Source organism: Meles meles, chromosome 11 (genome assembly GCF_922984935.1).
Source record: "Meles meles chromosome 11, mMelMel3.1 paternal haplotype, whole genome shotgun sequence".
In the NCBI taxonomy this organism is placed as follows: Eukaryota; Metazoa; Chordata; class Mammalia; order Carnivora; family Mustelidae; genus Meles; species Meles meles.
In genome coordinates this window covers 6,915,797-6,932,691 of record NC_060076.1, presented here as the reverse complement: position 1 = coordinate 6,932,691, position 16,895 = coordinate 6,915,797, and the positions used below count along the sequence as shown (strand labels likewise).

Below are 16,895 nucleotides of genomic sequence, written 5' to 3'. Positions count from 1 at the left end.
CTGGGCGCCCCAAATGGGGGAAGGAGATGGCAGAAAAAATGCTCCCCGGGCTGGGAAGAGTGTTTTTGTGTGTGATCAAACGACCCTTGAAGTTGGACCGGATCAGTCCAGAGCCTTGTTGCCGATGCTGGTCCACGCTTTCAAGCCCGTGTCCTCTTCCGTCCCCAGGATCGAATTGATGGCATCACCATTCAGGCCCGCCAGTTCCAGGATGCTGGCCATTTTGACGCCGAAAACATCAAGAAGAAGCAGGAAGCCCTCGTGGCTCGCTATGAGGCGCTCAAGGAACCCATGATCGCCCGAAAGCAGAAGCTGGCTGACTCCCTGCGCTTGCAGCAGCTCTTCCGTGACGTGGAGGACGAGGAGACGTGGATTCGGGAGAAAGAGCCCATCGCCGCGTCCACCAACAGAGGTCAGTCTGCTTCCGCCAGATGAGAATCAAGTCTGAGAAGGGGCTGTCCTCTCCTAGCATAAGCAGGTGCATGTCAGAACAAGGAAGGTCAAGTTTAAGTTAAACTGGAACCCTGGTGGATCCTGAAGAACGACAGGGCTGACTTTGCCCTTGATGGCTTGGGTGACCAGGGAGCGGTTTCTGCTTTCAGGCAAAGATTTGATTGGCGTCCAGAATCTACTGAAGAAGCACCAGGCCCTCCAAGCAGAAATTGCTGGCCACGAGCCCCGCATCAAAGCCGTCACGCAGAAGGGGGACGCCATGGTGGAGGAAGGTGAGAGGGTGCCACCCGGGGAGCGGCTGTGTCCTTGTCCTTACGTCCTTTCTGTGGTTAAGTGCGTGGACTTGAGTCAGATGGAACTGTGGGGTTAAGGATCTTCTCCATCCTTTCACTGTGTGCCCTTGAGTAGACCCTGTCCTCTCACTCTGAATGTCTTAGCTGTGAGACGCAGGTAATAAGGCCTCCTCCTGACGTCGCTGTGAGGGGTGAGGTCAAGTAGGGGCCAGAGTGGAACAGCCTGGTGCGTGTCAGTGAGGACCAGGGGGTGGCACTGTTAAGCTTTCGTTATGTGTCTGCGCCCCAGTCCCTGGTGTCAGTTGGGGTATCTGCTTCGTAGGGTCTGGATGGAGATCATGGCTCGCAGAGGCAAAAATAGAGCAGATCACTTAGGAGTTTGGGACCCGAACCTTCTAAAACGGGACGAAGGGGCCTGGCTCGCCACAGCGGCGTCAGCAAGGTGCCCTGGATGCCTAGAAGGCCTGGCTGTCCGGCGTCCTGGCAGCCTCCTTTGCATTGTCCTCCCTTCCAGGCCACTTTGCTGCCGAGGACGTGAAGGCCAAGCTCAGTGAACTGAACCAGAAGTGGGAGTCCCTCAAGTCCAAGGCCTCCCAGCGACGGCAGGACCTGGAAGACTCTCTGCAGGCTCAGCAGTACTTCGCCGACGCCAACGAGGCCGAGTCTTGGATGCGGGAGAAGGAGCCCATCGTGGGCAGCACCGACTACGGGAAGGACGAGGACTCCGCGGAGGTGAGCGAGCGCGAGGAGCCTGCCGCGGCTCGGGGCCCTGCTGGGAAGGTGCCCGTGTGCGGCCGGTGCGGCCTCTGCGTTGTCCATGTTCAGGGCAGTTTAGAACCTGTTTACTTTCCACTGTGGAAACTCAGCCCGGCCGTGAGAGAGCGGAGACTGCCTCCTACCACGAGCGTCTTTCTCTTCTTGTCCCTCTGTTCTCTCCTCGTACTTGCGCACACATGTCCGTGAGCCCGTGGTTTGCATTTTTGAGTCCGACTCTGACATCTTGCTCACGAAGGGCTGGTGGCCCTGTACTGACCTCTTAGCTTGCGAGTCCGCGTGACCAGAGTAGCTGAATGTTGATGCAGCAAACAGGATTCTACCAAGAGGCGGGGCGGGGGGGCCTGAAGAGCCCGGGCAGCAGCGGTGGAAGGTGATGGCGAAGCCCCACGTGGCGAGGGAGAGTAGCAGCCACGGGGAGGGCACGTACCCGGCACGCTTCGGTTTGCTGATGCTGTTGAGTTCTCAGGCCAGGTGGTGGCTTCCCCACGTGTGCGGCACTGCGCCTTGTGTCTCCTTGTCTGTTCCCAGCCCCGCAGAGGCACGTACGGGCAGGGAGAAAAGACAGTATTGTGAATCACATAGATACTCCCTCCACGTTTGATGTCCATTAGAAACGAGGGGAGCGTGTGGAGCAGGAGGCGGTGAAATCAGCGCGCAACTGAGCGCGCCTCAGACGCCGGCGGGTCGCTGGGGCCGCGTGGCCGGGGCGCCCCAGCTCCTTGCGCCGGGCTCACCGTGACTTTGGTTTCAGGCTCTACTGAAGAAACACGAAGCTCTGATGTCAGATCTCAGCGCCTACGGCAGCAGCATCCAGGCTCTGCGGGACCAGGCTCAGTCATGCCGGGTGAGCTGGGGCGCGGGAAGCTGCAGGGCCCCGGCCCTTCCAGCATGTGTGACGGCCGTAGGCTGCATTCTGGTGGCCTCACTGCGACGTCCTGTGACACAAAGACGTATATACGGTTTAAAAAACGAGATTTTTGTGGTGGTTTTGTTTTGTTTTGTTTTTTTTAAGATTCAGAATAGCTAAAGTTCTGGAATCAGATTTCCCTGGTAATTTAGAGGAGAACTTCCTCATGAACGTATGTTTGGGACATTTGGCCCAGTTGGAGTTGAAATCGGAGTCTGTCTTGTGCTCGGTGACACACCGTGGACATCCTTTAATCGGGTTTGCCCTTCCTTGGGATTTTTAGCAACAAGTGGCCCCCATGGATGACGAGACTGGGAAGGAGCTGGTCTTGGCTCTCTACGACTATCAGGAGAAGAGCCCTCGAGAGGTCACCATGAAGAAAGGGGATATTCTCACCTTGCTCAACAGCACCAACAAGGCAAGGCGTCAGAAGTGGTCCCGTGTCTGTTTCCATTAGCACCGCCGGTTTTGTTCGATGGGGTGTCTGTGGGTCGTTGTGTCTAGAACAAGTCTGGGTTAGAATCTGAGGAGAGACCAGAGTCGCCCCATCAGTCTCCCCCTTGATACGGGTCCATCTCATGGGAGATCAAGGAAGTAATCCGTGCGTCTGCCCGACACCTGGGGCCAGTGCGCTGGCTCCCACTCTCGAGGGTGGCTGCTTCTCCTGATCACACATCTAGGTGGAACCCCTTCTCCTTAGACCAGAGTTTGCTTTTCTGGAACTCGTAGCTGCGGGTTCTTAACCTAGGCCGTGTGGCTCCAGCAGAGCCGACGGCAGCCGTGATGTCACCCGGTAGGCCCTCGACGGTAAATGCTTTCTGGGGCCTCAGCCTCCCTTCCGTGACCTGTGCTGGTTTGATAGTGACTTGGAGGTGTGGTGCGTGGCAGTGCACAGGTTTTGTCCGATGAATCGCAAAAGCTGCCAGTCGAGGCTGGAGAGATGGTCGCTGTCGTCATCAACGACCCTTACTCTTATACCCCCCGTTTACCCTGACCGTGAGCGTTTGAGGAAATCTGTGATTTGTATTTCTTGTTGACTCTCAGCCACCATCCGGTCTCTTTGTCCCACGGAACTTACCGTGATGGTGGACATTTCTGTGAGTGCGGGCTCTGCTGTAGCTGTTCCCACAAGTGTTGATTAAGCACTAGAAATGTGGTTAATGGAGCTCTTAAATTTAGTTTTATTCTAATTTATTTAAACTTACGCAGCCACACGTGGCTAGTGGCCACACGATTAGTGCCGTTCCGGAGAGTGACTGGACTGCCTTTCGTGCTGGGTGTTGTCTCGGCTTCCTCGTGACGCTCTCTGTGCTTGGCAGGTGATAGTCCTTGAGCAAAGTGACTTTGACACTGTCACGGGATCTTCCTAACGTGGTCAGATCTGTGCCTGTGTGTGTATCTGTGTGCACCTGCGTGTGCGCAGGCCTCCTCGGTCTTTCCCGTTCTGGGGAATTCATGCTTCCGTTTGTCCGTCTGTCTCCTTAGGACTGGTGGAAGGTGGAAGTGAACGACCGGCAGGGCTTCGTGCCGGCGGCGTACGTGAAGAAGCTGGACCCCGCGCAGTCGGCCTCCCGCGAGAACCTCCTGGAGGAACAGGGCAGCATAGCCGTGCGGCAAGAACAGATTGACCACCAGTAAGAGCCCCACGGGCGACCAGCACGGCCCCGGTGTCCCTCGGGGCTTCCTTCACATCCCACATAGGCCATGGTTGAGGCAGTGTCCAGAAGCTTCGGAGCGACTGTTCCTGTGCCTGTGTGCACTCAGGACACCCGCTTCCCACTTCCCGCCAAGTCCCTTTTAACCCACCGTGTTCTGTTTGGACCTAAAACCCTTGACCCCTTTATTTTCCATATTTTGTGTCTTCCCCTACAGTGAGTTTCTCTTCCTCCACAGCATTTTCTAAACCTCAGCTTCTGAACCTTTATCCTTCAGTTGGGGAGACGCTCTGGGACAGAGGTGGTTTTTTACGAAGTAGTTCTGTCCTCTGTCCTCTACCTAAAGCTCCTGTAGTGACCTGAGTCCCTCCTATAGGGTGTCTCACTCTGCTAATGAGCTCGAAAGTTTTAGGCACTTGAAAAAGATACAGAAGTTACGTTCTCACTAGACTCCATTACAGTAGAACTTCTGTGAGTCTGATGATCCCTGAGAAGTTCAGTTACGTGTCCGCTTCCAGACCTTTTCCGTTCCTGCTGAGACAGGAGCGCGGTTGGGGCTGGGGTAAAGCCGCCGGCCCGACACGTGACTGGAGGGGTGTATTCGCTCTCTCCGGTCCCTTTTTTGGAGCAGCATTTCCCTTCCCTGGCCTTGCTTTGTAAAGTGCCCAGTGCGGCCAGTATAAGGAAAATTTCCGCCTTAAACGTGGCAGACTGTTGCGGAAGAGGAAAGTGAACTAACCCTCTAATGGACTTTGCTGGCTGTTTCTTTCCTGATTTCCTTTGTGGCCTGGCCTCCTTCCAAGAGCTTTTGAATGGCTCCTCAGTTGCCCCCACTCGAAGCCTCCGGCCTCCTGGCGCCCGTCGGAGCGGCCACTGTCCTTTCCCGTGGATTAATCGCACTAATCTGTGCATGCTTTTGCTGTGCCCCCGTGCAGGACGCGCGTAACTAAGGAGGCCGGCAGCGTGTCTCTGCGTATGAAACAGGTGGAGGAACTGTGAGTAGGCGGCGGGCCCGTGTCCTTCTCCCTCTGCCGCTTCTCTCCAAGGCTCTTGTTCATCCGGAAGGACGAGGTGGTGGGGGGGGGGGGCTGCGCCGCCCTGCGGCAGCTTCGCTCACCAGGGACGAGGTTTCGGTGGCACCGTGTCAGTTGATGGCCGCTTCCGCGTGCAGCTGCGTGCTCGGTGTCGTTGGGCCCCGCGCCCCCCGTTGGCTTTGGTGGTGGGCCAGCCGTGCTGGGCAGCGAACCTGAAGGCCGGGCCCGTAGTGTTTCTTAGTAGGAAGCAGACAGACGCCATTCCTCCCTTTACAGTACTCTGAGTCTGGGTACCTCGTTGCTTTTTTTTTTTTTTTTTTATCTCGGAGAAGCTTAGATTTGATGGTGATGGTGGATTTTCTTTAGCCTCTAACTTCGTTTTACTAAGTTTGTCACGTTCACATCTCCAAAGCTAGTAAGTAGCTCGGCCTTTTGTATTTTGGCTCCTAAGAGCTCAAATACTCTTTGATCCCTCTGAAGTCTTCCAGCACCGGAACGGTGCGGATACTCTGTACTTGACCTGATTTTCCGTCTAGAGTTGCTAAAACACTGAGAAATCATTGTATCCCTCGCCCACCCTTCAGAGAGGCTAACGTCCTGTACGAGGCTGTTGTGAAGCTGGGCATGCCTTCCCCCCAGGGCCCGGGGCGGCTCAGGGAATTAGGAGAGCGGAGCGGCACCTCTGTCTGCATCGTGCCCGCACGCTCCTCCCGTCTCCGCGGTGCTCGCATGCCCCTTGTGTTCCTGCGCTCGACGCTTGGTTCCAGTCATTTGTGGTTGTGCTGTTCTCGGGGCAACGTGGGCCCAGGGATGAGTGTGCCTGGCTGTCCCAGCCACGCAGTGGCGACCAGCGCCGTGTGCACTCAGCCCCGAGGCTGTGGCGCGGGCCCGTAGGAGCCTCCTCCTCATCTGTGTTCTGACACCTTGTCACCCGGGCACCATCGCGACACACTCATGGCCTCGGACCCGCATCTCAGAGACACTGGTGGTTTGGCCGTAGGCGAGTGTCCGTGGGAAGCTAACAGCCTGCCCGCCCCCTCTGTCACCCTCCGGCCTCGCGCAGGTACCGCTCTCTGCTGGAGCTGGGCGAGAAGCGCAAGGCCATGCTGGAGAAGAGCTGCAAGCGCTTCATGCTCTTCCGGGAGGCCAACGAGCTGCAGCAGTGGATCAACGAGAAGGAGGCGGCCCTGACCAGCGAGGAGGTCGGCGCCGACCTGGAGCAGGTCGAGGTGCTGCAGAAGAAGTTCGACGACTTCCAGAAGGTACGGGCGGTCTGGCTTCTGAGCTGACGAGCGGCCCGAGGGCGCAGTGGTCCGGACTCGTGACTGAAGTTCACGGGAACGGACCCCGCACAGGTGGCGCCGGGGAGCCACTGGCGGGGACGTGAACCGGAATTTTTCTTCCGCCGGGTCAGCCTCATGGAAGTCGAGGCTCTTTTCTCTATTAAGAGCTTTGGAACATAAAAGACAAAAACGTGTTAGAGTATTTTTTGTAATTGGGGTAAAGCGGACACGATACCCGGTTACGTGTCTTTCAAGCGGGCGATTCGAAGCACTTAAGCGCCGCGCGGCACAGCCACTGACCTCTCTGGTCCTGGGCCGTTTCCCGTGTCACGGGGGAGCTGCACCCCCAGCACAGCGTCCTTCCCGGGGTCCCCGGCCCTTTGTCCCCAGATTGACGTATTCTGGACATTCCGTACACGTGGAATCCTGTATGACGTGACTTTTCGCCGCCGGCGGCTGTCACGGAGCAGCGTGTTTTCCTGGTTCATTCTTGCCTCCCCGGTGTCGCGACTCCACAACTTTTTATGGCTGAGTGGGGCTCCGCTGTGCGCCTAAAACACATCTTGTTTCTCGTTCCCACTTCGAGAACTTCATAACCAGTTCGTGTGGGTGAGGGGCTGTTTCCCCAAGGGGCCGTCGTTAGAATTTCAGCACATTTTAAAAACACCTTCCTCCAAAGAAAGTGGAACGCGGATGTCCATCCCGACAGAATCATGGCGTGTGAACCACAGTTGATGAAGCAGATTGGAGACGAGCCGTTGTCAGTCAGTGCCCTATTGTTTCCTCGCTTCCTTGGTCACCACGGTCAGGATTTCCCAGTTTAGGTGACTCCCGTGGAATAGAGAAACCGGTTCGCAGGATACCTAGTGAACGGAAACCTGTGGGTTCAAACTGTAGCTCGTGAACCTCTTTTGCCGCCTCCTGCTCTGTATTACTCTTGGCGCCTCAGCTGTTACGGCTTTTGCTTTACAGGATCTGAAGGCCAATGAGTCGCGGCTGAAGGACATCAACAAGGTGGCAGAAGACCTGGAGTCCGAAGGTCTGATGGCCGAGGAGGTGCAGGCCGTCCAGCAGCAGGCGAGTACCCCGGGGCTTGCACGGAGCCCGTGCGCCCAGCAGGAAGCAACATGGCTCCTTCCTGTGTCCTTCCGGGCCCAGCACGCGGCGTCCCGTAGCGCACAGTGCCGGCCCGGGTGTGGTCAGGTTCTCTCTGGCCCCATTTCCTTTACCTCCTGTCTTCTCCATGTGCCCCGTTTCATATTGTGGAAGTTGTTTACTGTTTATTTTATTTAGAAGATTTTATTTGACAGATCGCAAGTAGGCAGAGAGGGAGGCAGAGAGGAGGAAGCAGGCTCCCCGCCGAGCAGAGAGCCCGACTTGGGCCTTGATCCCAGAACCCTGGAATCATGACCCAAGCTGAAGACAGAGGCTTTAACCCACTGAGCCACCCAGGCGCCCCTATTCATTATGTTTTAAAGATTTTATTATTTGAGAGAAAGAGACACCGGCAGAGAGGGAACACAAGCAAGGGAAGCGGGAGAGGGACCTGCAGGCCTCCCGCTGAGTAGGGAGCCCAATTTGGGGCTTGATCCCAGGACTCCGGGACCCTGACCTGAGCTGCAGGCAGACACTTAACCAACTGAGTCACCCAGGTGCCCCTTGTTTATTATGTATATGGCCCTTAGTGAGTAGTAAACTTACCCATTTATTTTTTTTTTTTTTTTTTTTTTTTAAAGATTTTATTTATTTATTTGACAGAGATCACAAGCAGGCAGAGAGGCAGGCAGAGAGAGAGAGGAGGAAGCAGGCTCCCTGCGGAGCAGAGAGCCCGATGCGGGGCTTGATCCCAGGACCCTGAGATCATGACCTGAGCCGAAGGCAGTGGCTTAATCCACTGAGCCACCCAGGCGCCCCAACTTACCCATTTCTTAAATAAATAAAGGGTTTTACATATAAACAGTCTGTCAGACTCTTAAGAAGTTCTTCGGGGCAATTAGTCTGTCTTGTGATTCTGTCCCTGTGTCCGGGTTTGACAGTTACAAGTGTCACAGGAAGCTGCATGTTTTCTCGAATAATGAAACTTGTTTCCCTCTTTCCCTGTAGGAGGTGTGCGGCATGATGCCCAGGGTAAGTCTGTGTGGAATCTGGAACGTGAGGAGGGGTAGGTTTGGAGGAGGAATAGAAAGTCATGAGCCTCTTAATGGATTTCTGTCCCCAAACCTCAGAGGGGCCTTTTGTTGGTAAAAATCCTTGGAAGAGAAAGAAGAGCAGAAGCAGGTTTTGATTTGCCGTTCTCCAGAAGACCATAAGAAAAAGTTCTCTTCAGTTTTCTAAAGCTTTTTCCACAGCAATTGTGTTTATTTATTATCCTTTTTCCAAGAATCCAGTGAGTAGGACAGAGACAAGAGTTGGTGGTTTTCTTACTAAATTTCTTCATTCTCTTCATTTTTGTCCATAAAAGACTAGAATCTTCCTCTCCTGTTTGTTGTCTTCCTTTCCCTCAAGCTGCCTTATGGTGTGCTCTGAGCCAGCAGTTTCTGATCTCAGGGAAAGGCCCCTCTGGCTGATGGCTCTGGGGACCCCCCACCACGGATGGGAGGTGGGGGGGCTGCGTCGTTCTGCACTGCATGGCTTCCTAACGTCTGCCTCTCCCCTAAGCAGGATGAAACGGATTCCAAGACCGCATCCCCGTGGAAGGTAGGAAGTCCCTTGCCAGTTACGTTTCCAAAGGTTTTCAGGAATAGACATATTTTATGGGTTTTTCTGGTGTGTCTGTTTCTGAGGATTTGGGCTTGTTGGGAGTCTCTGGTCATTTCTGGAGTTCTTGGCTGGTTCCCTTTTGACCCTGGCATTCTGTCCTTTGACTCTGTCATGTCTTAAAACGCAGCCCTTAGTAAAAAGAAGCAGGTGTTCCGTGCAGGTGCTCAGGATGAGTTCGGTTAGGTGGCTTTGTATATCCACGTCATTGCCAGAGTAAAGCATGCGTGAGGGCCCGGCGTGGTCATACCCGTGGGATTGCAGTCCCGGAGGACAGAACAGGGACAAGAAAATGACCTCTGCCTAGCCACTTTCCCCAGGGGCCTAAGAAATGCTTCTTCAAAGATACCAGATCCTGCAGAGAGATGTGGGAGAAGGAATAGAAAGAGATGTACCTTCCACGACAGACACGATTCCAGACAGACACGGCGTGCTTGGCTAGGGCCCCCTGCTTCTGGCCTCCTCACCCCTCCTGGCCCGGATGGTTCTGTCATTAGAGAGGTTCCACACCGGGGGGAGCATGCCTTTTCCCTTCGATTCAGCTTTTTCCCCTTGTTTTCCATCGTAATTATCCTTAGGTTGCAGGGTGTGATCATTGGTGATGTGCGTGGGCAACATCCTCACCCGTCTCCCCTCCTGGTTTTTCTGGTAACGGGCCTGTTTTCGGGAGTGTGTTTCAGGTGGCTTTGTGAATACGGACGCCACCAAATAAACACATACAAGTTTTCTCTTTAACTTTTATTTCTAAAACGGATTGGAGACAAAGGTGTGTACTTTTTGAACCCTGTACACACCCACACTGGTTGAAAATGTCACTTGGGCGTGTCACGGCAGCACCGATGAGCCCGACTCCCCCACATCCCGGCTTTTGGCCCCTGATTTTCTTAACATATTTGAAGATTACCAGTATTGTAATGTGGGGTTTTTTTCACATAAAACCCAGTGGGTTCTGCGATCCAAGGGTCTGATTTATACCTTGGTGAGAAGAAAGCTAACTCACTGGTCTTTGTGGTTTTTTGTTTGTTTGTTTTTGTTTTTTTTCGGTTTTTTTGCCCCTATCTGGTAAGGCTGTTGCCCTTAGTTCAAGGGGGACACTGTTAAAAAGACGAGCAGCCCGATAGCCAAGAAGAGACACGAGGGTCTTGGCATATTTAGGCATAAGCAGTCTCAACTGCCAGCATTTTTTTTTTTTAATTTTTTTTTTTTTTTTAATTTGACAGAGAGAGACCACAAGTAGATAGAGAGGCAGGCAGAGAGAGAGAGAGGGAAGCAGGCTCCCTGCTGAGCAGAGAACCCGATGCGGGACTCGATCCCAGGACCTGAGATCATGACCTGAGCCGAAGGCAGCGGCTTAACCCACTGAGCCACCCAGGCGCCCTCAACTGCCAGCATTTGTTAAACTGGGTGTTTTTTGGACTGTTCTGTAGTATGAACAACACTAATACTTAGTCGTTGAGCTCTGTTTTCTGTCAGCCAGCTGGGGGATTTTATTTTTAAGCAATCTCTACACCCAGCGTGGGGCTTGAACTCAGAACCCTGAAATCAAGAGTCGTGTGCTCCCCCGATGGAGCCAGCCGGGCGCCCCACCCCCCCAGCCAGCCGTTGTAATTGTGGTCGTCACCACTCTCTCTTGACTCTTCATCGAGTGAACTTATTTAAATTGTGCACTCGGGTGCTCTGTGCCTTTCCACTGGTTAAGCCTTTATTTGTGGCTCTGCTCAGCATTTTGACCGTGTCCCCTTAAGACAATTTTGGTTGATGATTGAGACCTAATGAACGGCACTTGCTCCTCGGAATTGTGTCTTAATTGGCAGACACGGAATTTGTGTTGCTCTTTTGCTTTCCTCCCTCCATAGTCTGCTCGTCTGATGGTTCACACCGTGGCCACCTTTAATTCCATCAAGGTAAGAAACTGGCCAGTCCCCTTGTCTCCCGGTCTCCCTCCCTGTTCTGCTTCTCCTGACTATGGCCCTTGTCCTAAGTCATCACGCGAGCTGTTGCACTTGTCACTGTCCCGGCTGTGAGGTTTTCCTGGGGAAATGTCCGCTCTCCGCCCACAGCCGGGTGGCCAGGTAGCCTTCCCTGCTCAAGAACTCACCCGCTCTTAGTGGTAAAGTTAGCCTTCCCTTCCTTCTAGTAGGGCCAGGAGCTGCAAGGAGTGTAGGTCCCCCCAGTGTCGTCTCTTCAAGCACCGGGCCCCACGTGACCTGCCGTGGCCTGGGGTGTGGCTGGGCTCGGGGACTCGTCCACACGCTAGTTCCTTTGTTTGTTTTTAAGGATTTTTATCCGTTTATTTGAGAAAAAGAGAGCTCAGGTATGGGAGGGCGAGAGGGTGAGGCAGCAGCAGACTCCTCAGGCCGGGCCAGTCCCAGCACCCTGAGATCAGGACGGGGGTGAAGTGAGACGCCCCCCGCAGGGTAGTTACTGATGAAGCCGCTGCTCCGGGCGGCGGCTTGGAGCTGGCAGGGAGGCTGAGTCGGCTGCACGTCTCTGCGGCCTTCGCGGTGATTCCAGGTCAGATGCTCCGGAGCATTGAGGCCGTCGGACGTGGCTAACTTTGCCGCGGTCCTCGGCTTCTGGACTTGTGCTGCCGCCGGGCAGGGTGGAGACAGGAAATCGTCAGTGGCCCGGCCGTTCCTTGCAGGCCGAGCGCCGGTCCCCTGGTTCTGGGCCGCGTGCCGGAGGCTGGCCCGGGCGCGGCTGCGCGCTGACCGCTGTCTCCCTGCAGGAGCTGAACGAGCGCTGGCGGTCCCTGCAGCAGCTGGCCGAGGAGCGGAGCCAGCTCTTGGGCAGCGCCCACGAGGTGCAGAGGTTCCACAGGTGAGGGGTGGCTCAGGGCCACAGCGGGGTTGACCTTGGCGGTCCCTGCACGTGCTGCCTCCGCTCCGGTTGAGCTCCGTGCTCTGGTGTCCGGGAGCACACCCGTCCCGGGGTACACTGCTCAGTAAAGACAGAGGTTGGGAGCGAACGTGGGTTCTTTACTTCGTGGAGCTTCTGGTGGTCGCCGCTGTGCTCAGCGGTCCTTCACCGCCCGTGCGTCTCCCCGTAGAGATGCCGACGAAACCAAAGAGTGGATTGAAGAGAAGAATCAGGCTCTAAACACCGACAACTACGGCCACGATCTGGCCAGTGTCCAAGCCCTGCAGCGCAAGCACGAGGGCTTTGAGCGGGACCTCGCGGCTCTCGGCGACAAGGTGAGAGGGGGCAGTGCCGGGAACGTTTTGGGCCCGGGGCAGTGCGACTCTTCCACTTCGGCAGAACGCAGCTCCCTCACGTGCCGTCTCGCCACCTTGCTCCCGCAGGTCAACTCCCTGGGGGAGACAGCCGAGCGCCTGATCCAGTCCCACCCCGAGTCGGCCGAGGACCTGCAGGAAAAGTGCACGGAGTTGGACCAGGCGTGGAGCAGCCTGGGGAAGCGCGCGGACCAGCGCAAGGCCAAGCTGGGCGACTCCCACGACCTGCAGCGCTTCCTCAGTGACTTCCGGTACGAGGCCTGGAAGCCTTTGGGCGGTCATTTTCGTCGGGCAGGTCCCCTCTGGGCGAGGCGGAATCGTCCGGTTCCCCCATGCCCACGAGTCAGGAAGAAGTCTCCACTTCCCTGTCCACGTGCGCACCGTTTCCCGCCAGATGGCATTCGGTTTCGGCCTTCGACGTCTCTCTCACTTACTACAGATGGACCGTAGTCTCTTTCGCAAACCCGTTTTAGTGGGGGAAACTTTATAGTCTTTGAAAAATAGAAAGGATGAAACCGTGAACCCGGACGACACCCTTCGCGGGTAGCCACCGGTCGGCTTTGCCGCCGGACACACGCTTCTGTGTTGCTGACGCGGCTGTCGGTGCTTTGCAGACAACGTGGCCCTTTCCCTCTAATTCCCTGGGCCTCTGCCTGCCGCGCACCCTGCGTTTCCACCCTCACGTCCAAGGCCAGTACAGCAACATCTTACCTAGTCCCGGCTCAGGTTCTCCCGGTCGTCTCAAATGTGTCTTCACGGGTCCAGGTTTGTGGTTGGGTCCAGGGTCCAGCGGAGTGTCCCCATTGCAGCAGCCGCCCGACACCCCCCACCCTCTGCGTCTTGTCTTTCACACAATGACGGTTTTGAAGGGTCGAGGCCGGGTGTCCAGCGGGATGTCCCATGACCTGGGCCTCAGGCTTTTTTTTTTTTTAAAGATTTTTATTTATTTATTCATTTGACAGAGAGAGATCACAAGTAGGCAGAGAGGCAGGCAGAGAGAGAGGAGGAAGCAGGCTCCCCACTGAGCAGAGAGCCCGATGCAGGACTCGATCCCAGGACCCTGAGATCATGACCTGAGCCGAAGGCAGAGGCTTAACCCACTGAGCCACCCAGGTGCCCCGGCCTCAGGCTTTTTTAAGGCCACATCGTGCCCCACCGGCGGGTGAGGTAGAACTTGGTCCCTGGCACCCATTCGGGACCGGTGTTTCTCTGTGGCACACTTCTGTGCTAAGTTTCACACGGGTGTGTGCGCACAGGGGTATACACGTAGGCGTGTTTTATCAGGGAACTTGCTCTCCGGGGCGCCACTGGGCAGGTGATGCACTTCCCCTTCCCAGCCTCTAGTAGGAGGTCCCAGTTGGGTTTTTGGTTTTCGGTTTCTTTTTTTTTTTAAGGTAAAAATGAAGTAACAGAGCAGTTACGTGTCTTAAAGGATGTCATTCACTGGAAATCTTACTGTGTTGTACACTGGTACTTACTGTGTTAGACGAGTAGTATCTCTCTGAAGTTTTGACACTTTCCACCGCCTCAGAAGAGCACCCTGAGCCCCATGAGGAGTCACCCCCCCCTTCCCCTCTCCTCATCGAGTCTGTTTTCGGTCTCTGGATTGGCCGATCCCGGCTGTATCTGATCAAAGGAAGTCTAGGATAGGACCTGGGACCTCAAACGTTGATTTCCGTGCCCTCACGTGCAGACATCGGTCAGAAGCTGGGTTCAGCGCCTGCGTGGGCCCAGGACTGCTGCAAGCTCAGAGAAAAGTGATTCCTCCGAAGCTGTGGAAAACTGCACCACAGTTATTGCTTGTGTTAGAACCTACTTTTTTAAGGCTAGAAGATCCTAGTCACAAGTTTAGTTCATTGATTTCTGAGGAACGCTCAGTCTTTTGTTGTCGTTTTTAATTTTTTTAACATCTCAATAGGATGAACAAGAGGCTTTGAAATATTTTACTCATGGATTATAATTAGTTAACCATTCAGTAGATTAACCAGTTAGTAGATTAACTAGTTGACCCTGAATAATCATTTAGTAGATTAACTACTTGACCCCAAATAATCTTCTGAGACAGGAATTGTGTGGTTCTCTTTTCCTGGGCAGAAAGCCTGCTTGCCAGGTAACATAATCGCTGTTCCTCTGCGTCTGCTTGCCAGGGACCTCATGTCTTGGATCAATGGAATACGAGGGTTGGTGTCCTCGGACGAGCTCGCCAGGGACGTCACTGGAGCTGAAGCTTTGCTGGAACGGCACCAGGTAGGGGGCTCTGGGGGTGGGGGGGGGCGGTCGTGCTGCTGGGCCGGGAAGACTGTGCCCCCGCCCCGCCCCCTGCTGCAGCAGCGCCCTCGCCGCGAGTCGGTGGTTGACACGGCGGTGGGCGTCTCGCGCCGGTTACCTAACCCCTTCCCTCCTCTTGGCAGGAGCACCGGACAGAAATCGATGCCAGGGCTGGCACTTTCCAGGCCTTTGAGCAGTTTGGGCAGCAGCTGCTGGCTCATGGGCACTACGCCAGCCCAGAGGTCAAGGAGAAACTAGATATTCTAGATCGGGAGCGCGCGGGGCTGGAGAAGGCCTGGGCTCAGCGCAGGATGATGTTGGATCAGTGCCTCGAGCTGCAGGTGCGCGCAGGACGTCGCTTCCCGTTTGCCATGGGCTTTCAGACCGGGGGTTTTGTGGCCAACGGCCCCATCTGCCCACCTGCGTCCTTTTCTTTAGCTCTTTCATCGGGACTGCGAGCAAGCTGAGAACTGGATGGCTGCCCGCGAGGCCTTCCTGAATACCGAGGACAAAGGAGACTCGCTGGACAGCGTGGAGGCTCTGATCAAAAAACACGAGGACTTTGACAAAGCCATCAACGTCCAGGTGAGGCCTTTCTTGCGTCAGGTCTCGGTGTAGGTTTGTCCAGATGGACGGCTCTCTTCGGGGGCTGCTGCCGCTTCCCGTCTCAACGACGAGAATAAAAACTCGTCCCTGATGTGCCTAACTCAGCCTTGGCCACTCCCTGAAGTGAAGAGACTTGCTGTTGGCCAGACAAAGGAAGAGCGGCCCCCCTTATGGGAAAGCGCATACGGACCTGGATGCTTTTTAAAACTTCTAAGTTCTGATCATCGTGAGGTTTTAGTGACAGGGATGCCCCACGGGAAAACCGTGTCGTCGAAGGAGGAGCACAAATGTGCTGGTGAGGAGAGAGGGCGCCTGAGCCCCAGCAGCTCAGGAAGACGGGCGCCTCTTTGATTCGTAGCCCGTTCTGTTGAAAATCTGGCGCACATCTGACAATCAGCTTGATTCTGTGTGCGACAGCTCCTGGTGTCCTAGCTCCCGTCCCCAGTGTGACCTGGAGTCGTCTTGAGTTAAACTCGGCTAGTGGTCGAAATCAAGCTTCTCCTGGCCTCTGCTCTCCGGCTTCTAAAGTATCAGCGTAGTCTGATCCCGGCACCGGCTCGGGCCCCGCCACCCAGAACAGCCACTCTCTTCGCAAGACCTGGGCCCGCGCAAGGCTGGGCCTTGCCCGCCTTGGCCTCACGCCTCTGTTTGCCTACAGGAGGAGAAGATCGCCGCCCTGCAGTCCTTCGCTGAGCAGCTCGTCGCCGCCGGCCACTATGCCAAGGGCGACATCTGCAGCCGGCGCAACGAGGTTTTGGACAGGTGGGTGTCGGTGGTGCTGCGCGCGCTCACGGGCGCCGGGGGAGCCTCCGGCCCGTCTAGTTCTCCGGGAGCTTCACGCTCGGGCTCCGTCTCACTTTCTCAGGTGGCGCCGCCTGAAAGCCCAGATGATTGAGAAGAGGTCGAAGCTGGGAGAATCGCAGACCCTCCAGCAGTTCAGCCGGGACGTGGATGAGATCGAGGCCTGGATCAGTGAGAAACTACAGACCGCAAGCGATGAGTCCTACAAGGACCCCACCAACATCCAGGTGAGCCGAGCCGAGTGGCCGCTCGTCCCCGAGGCAGCCTCGGTTTGGGGACAGGTTCTGGTAAAGAAGGCAGCTGCAGCTGGGGGGCTCCACCTAGAGAAGCATTTCCTGTGTCCGTGCGGAAGCCAGCCAAGATTATTCTAAGCAGCTCCACCCGCGGAGAGGTGTCACTAACTGACCCGATGTGAGACCGTGTCTTCCTCACGTGTGCCCGTGGAGGCCGCGTCCGCTAGAGAAGTCTGCGGCGCCCCCTCTAGCGGCTCTGCCCCACGCCGAGCTTCCCCGGGGAAGGAGGACGAGAGAGCCAGCGTCTGTGTAGTAGCGGATATGTGCTTTCACCGCCCGGTACTGAACTCTTGTTATTTTAATCTGTTTTTGTAGCTTTCCAAGCTGCTGGTAAGTTTCTAATCTTCTTCAAGACTTTTTAGTTAAGTGCGCTCCAGTGTTCGTGTCCCTCTGCGTAGATCCTTGTCGTGGCCTCGCGTGGTCGGCTGGCGTCTCCTCACGCGTGCTTCTCATTTCTAATGACCCATCACACTCCATTCAAGTGTCCCTGTGGGATGTGGCTTTCTCTGTCGTAATTAGCCTGCGCCCCTGCACC

The 16,895-nt window shown here is 55.6% G+C and overlaps 1 protein-coding gene across 15 annotated transcripts in view; it reads left to right on the top strand.

The window, feature by feature from the left end:
* SPTAN1 (spectrin alpha, non-erythrocytic 1) overlaps positions 1–16,895 on the top strand; it is a 61,835-nt gene that overhangs the window by 26,812 nt on the left and 18,128 nt on the right. For 4 of the 15 annotated variants that reach the window (XM_046021948.1, XM_046021957.1, XM_046021954.1 and 1 more), the window contains 21 exons: positions 169–412; positions 603–725; positions 1,261–1,478; positions 2,275–2,367; positions 2,714–2,848; positions 3,916–4,064; positions 5,021–5,080; positions 6,183–6,381; positions 7,375–7,479; positions 8,506–8,529; positions 9,061–9,099; positions 11,016–11,063; positions 11,888–11,979; positions 12,209–12,353; positions 12,462–12,643; positions 14,540–14,639; positions 14,804–15,001; positions 15,099–15,245; positions 15,925–16,028; positions 16,132–16,294; positions 16,676–16,690. In XM_046021948.1, coding sequence (XP_045877904.1) covers positions 169–412; positions 603–725; positions 1,261–1,478; positions 2,275–2,367; positions 2,714–2,848; positions 3,916–4,064; positions 5,021–5,080; positions 6,183–6,381; positions 7,375–7,479; positions 8,506–8,529; positions 9,061–9,099; positions 11,016–11,063; positions 11,888–11,979; positions 12,209–12,353; positions 12,462–12,643; positions 14,540–14,639; positions 14,804–15,001; positions 15,099–15,245; positions 15,925–16,028; positions 16,132–16,294; positions 16,676–16,690 — 2,583 coding nt within the window. The remainder of the gene's footprint in view (positions 1–168; positions 413–602; positions 726–1,260; positions 1,479–2,274; positions 2,368–2,713; positions 2,849–3,915; positions 4,065–5,020; positions 5,081–6,182; positions 6,382–7,374; positions 7,480–8,505; positions 8,530–9,060; positions 9,100–11,015; positions 11,064–11,887; positions 11,980–12,208; positions 12,354–12,461; positions 12,644–14,539; positions 14,640–14,803; positions 15,002–15,098; positions 15,246–15,924; positions 16,029–16,131; positions 16,295–16,675; positions 16,691–16,895) is intronic. The other 11 variants (XM_046021958.1, XM_046021955.1, XM_046021946.1 and 8 more) reach the window with 8 other exon arrangements.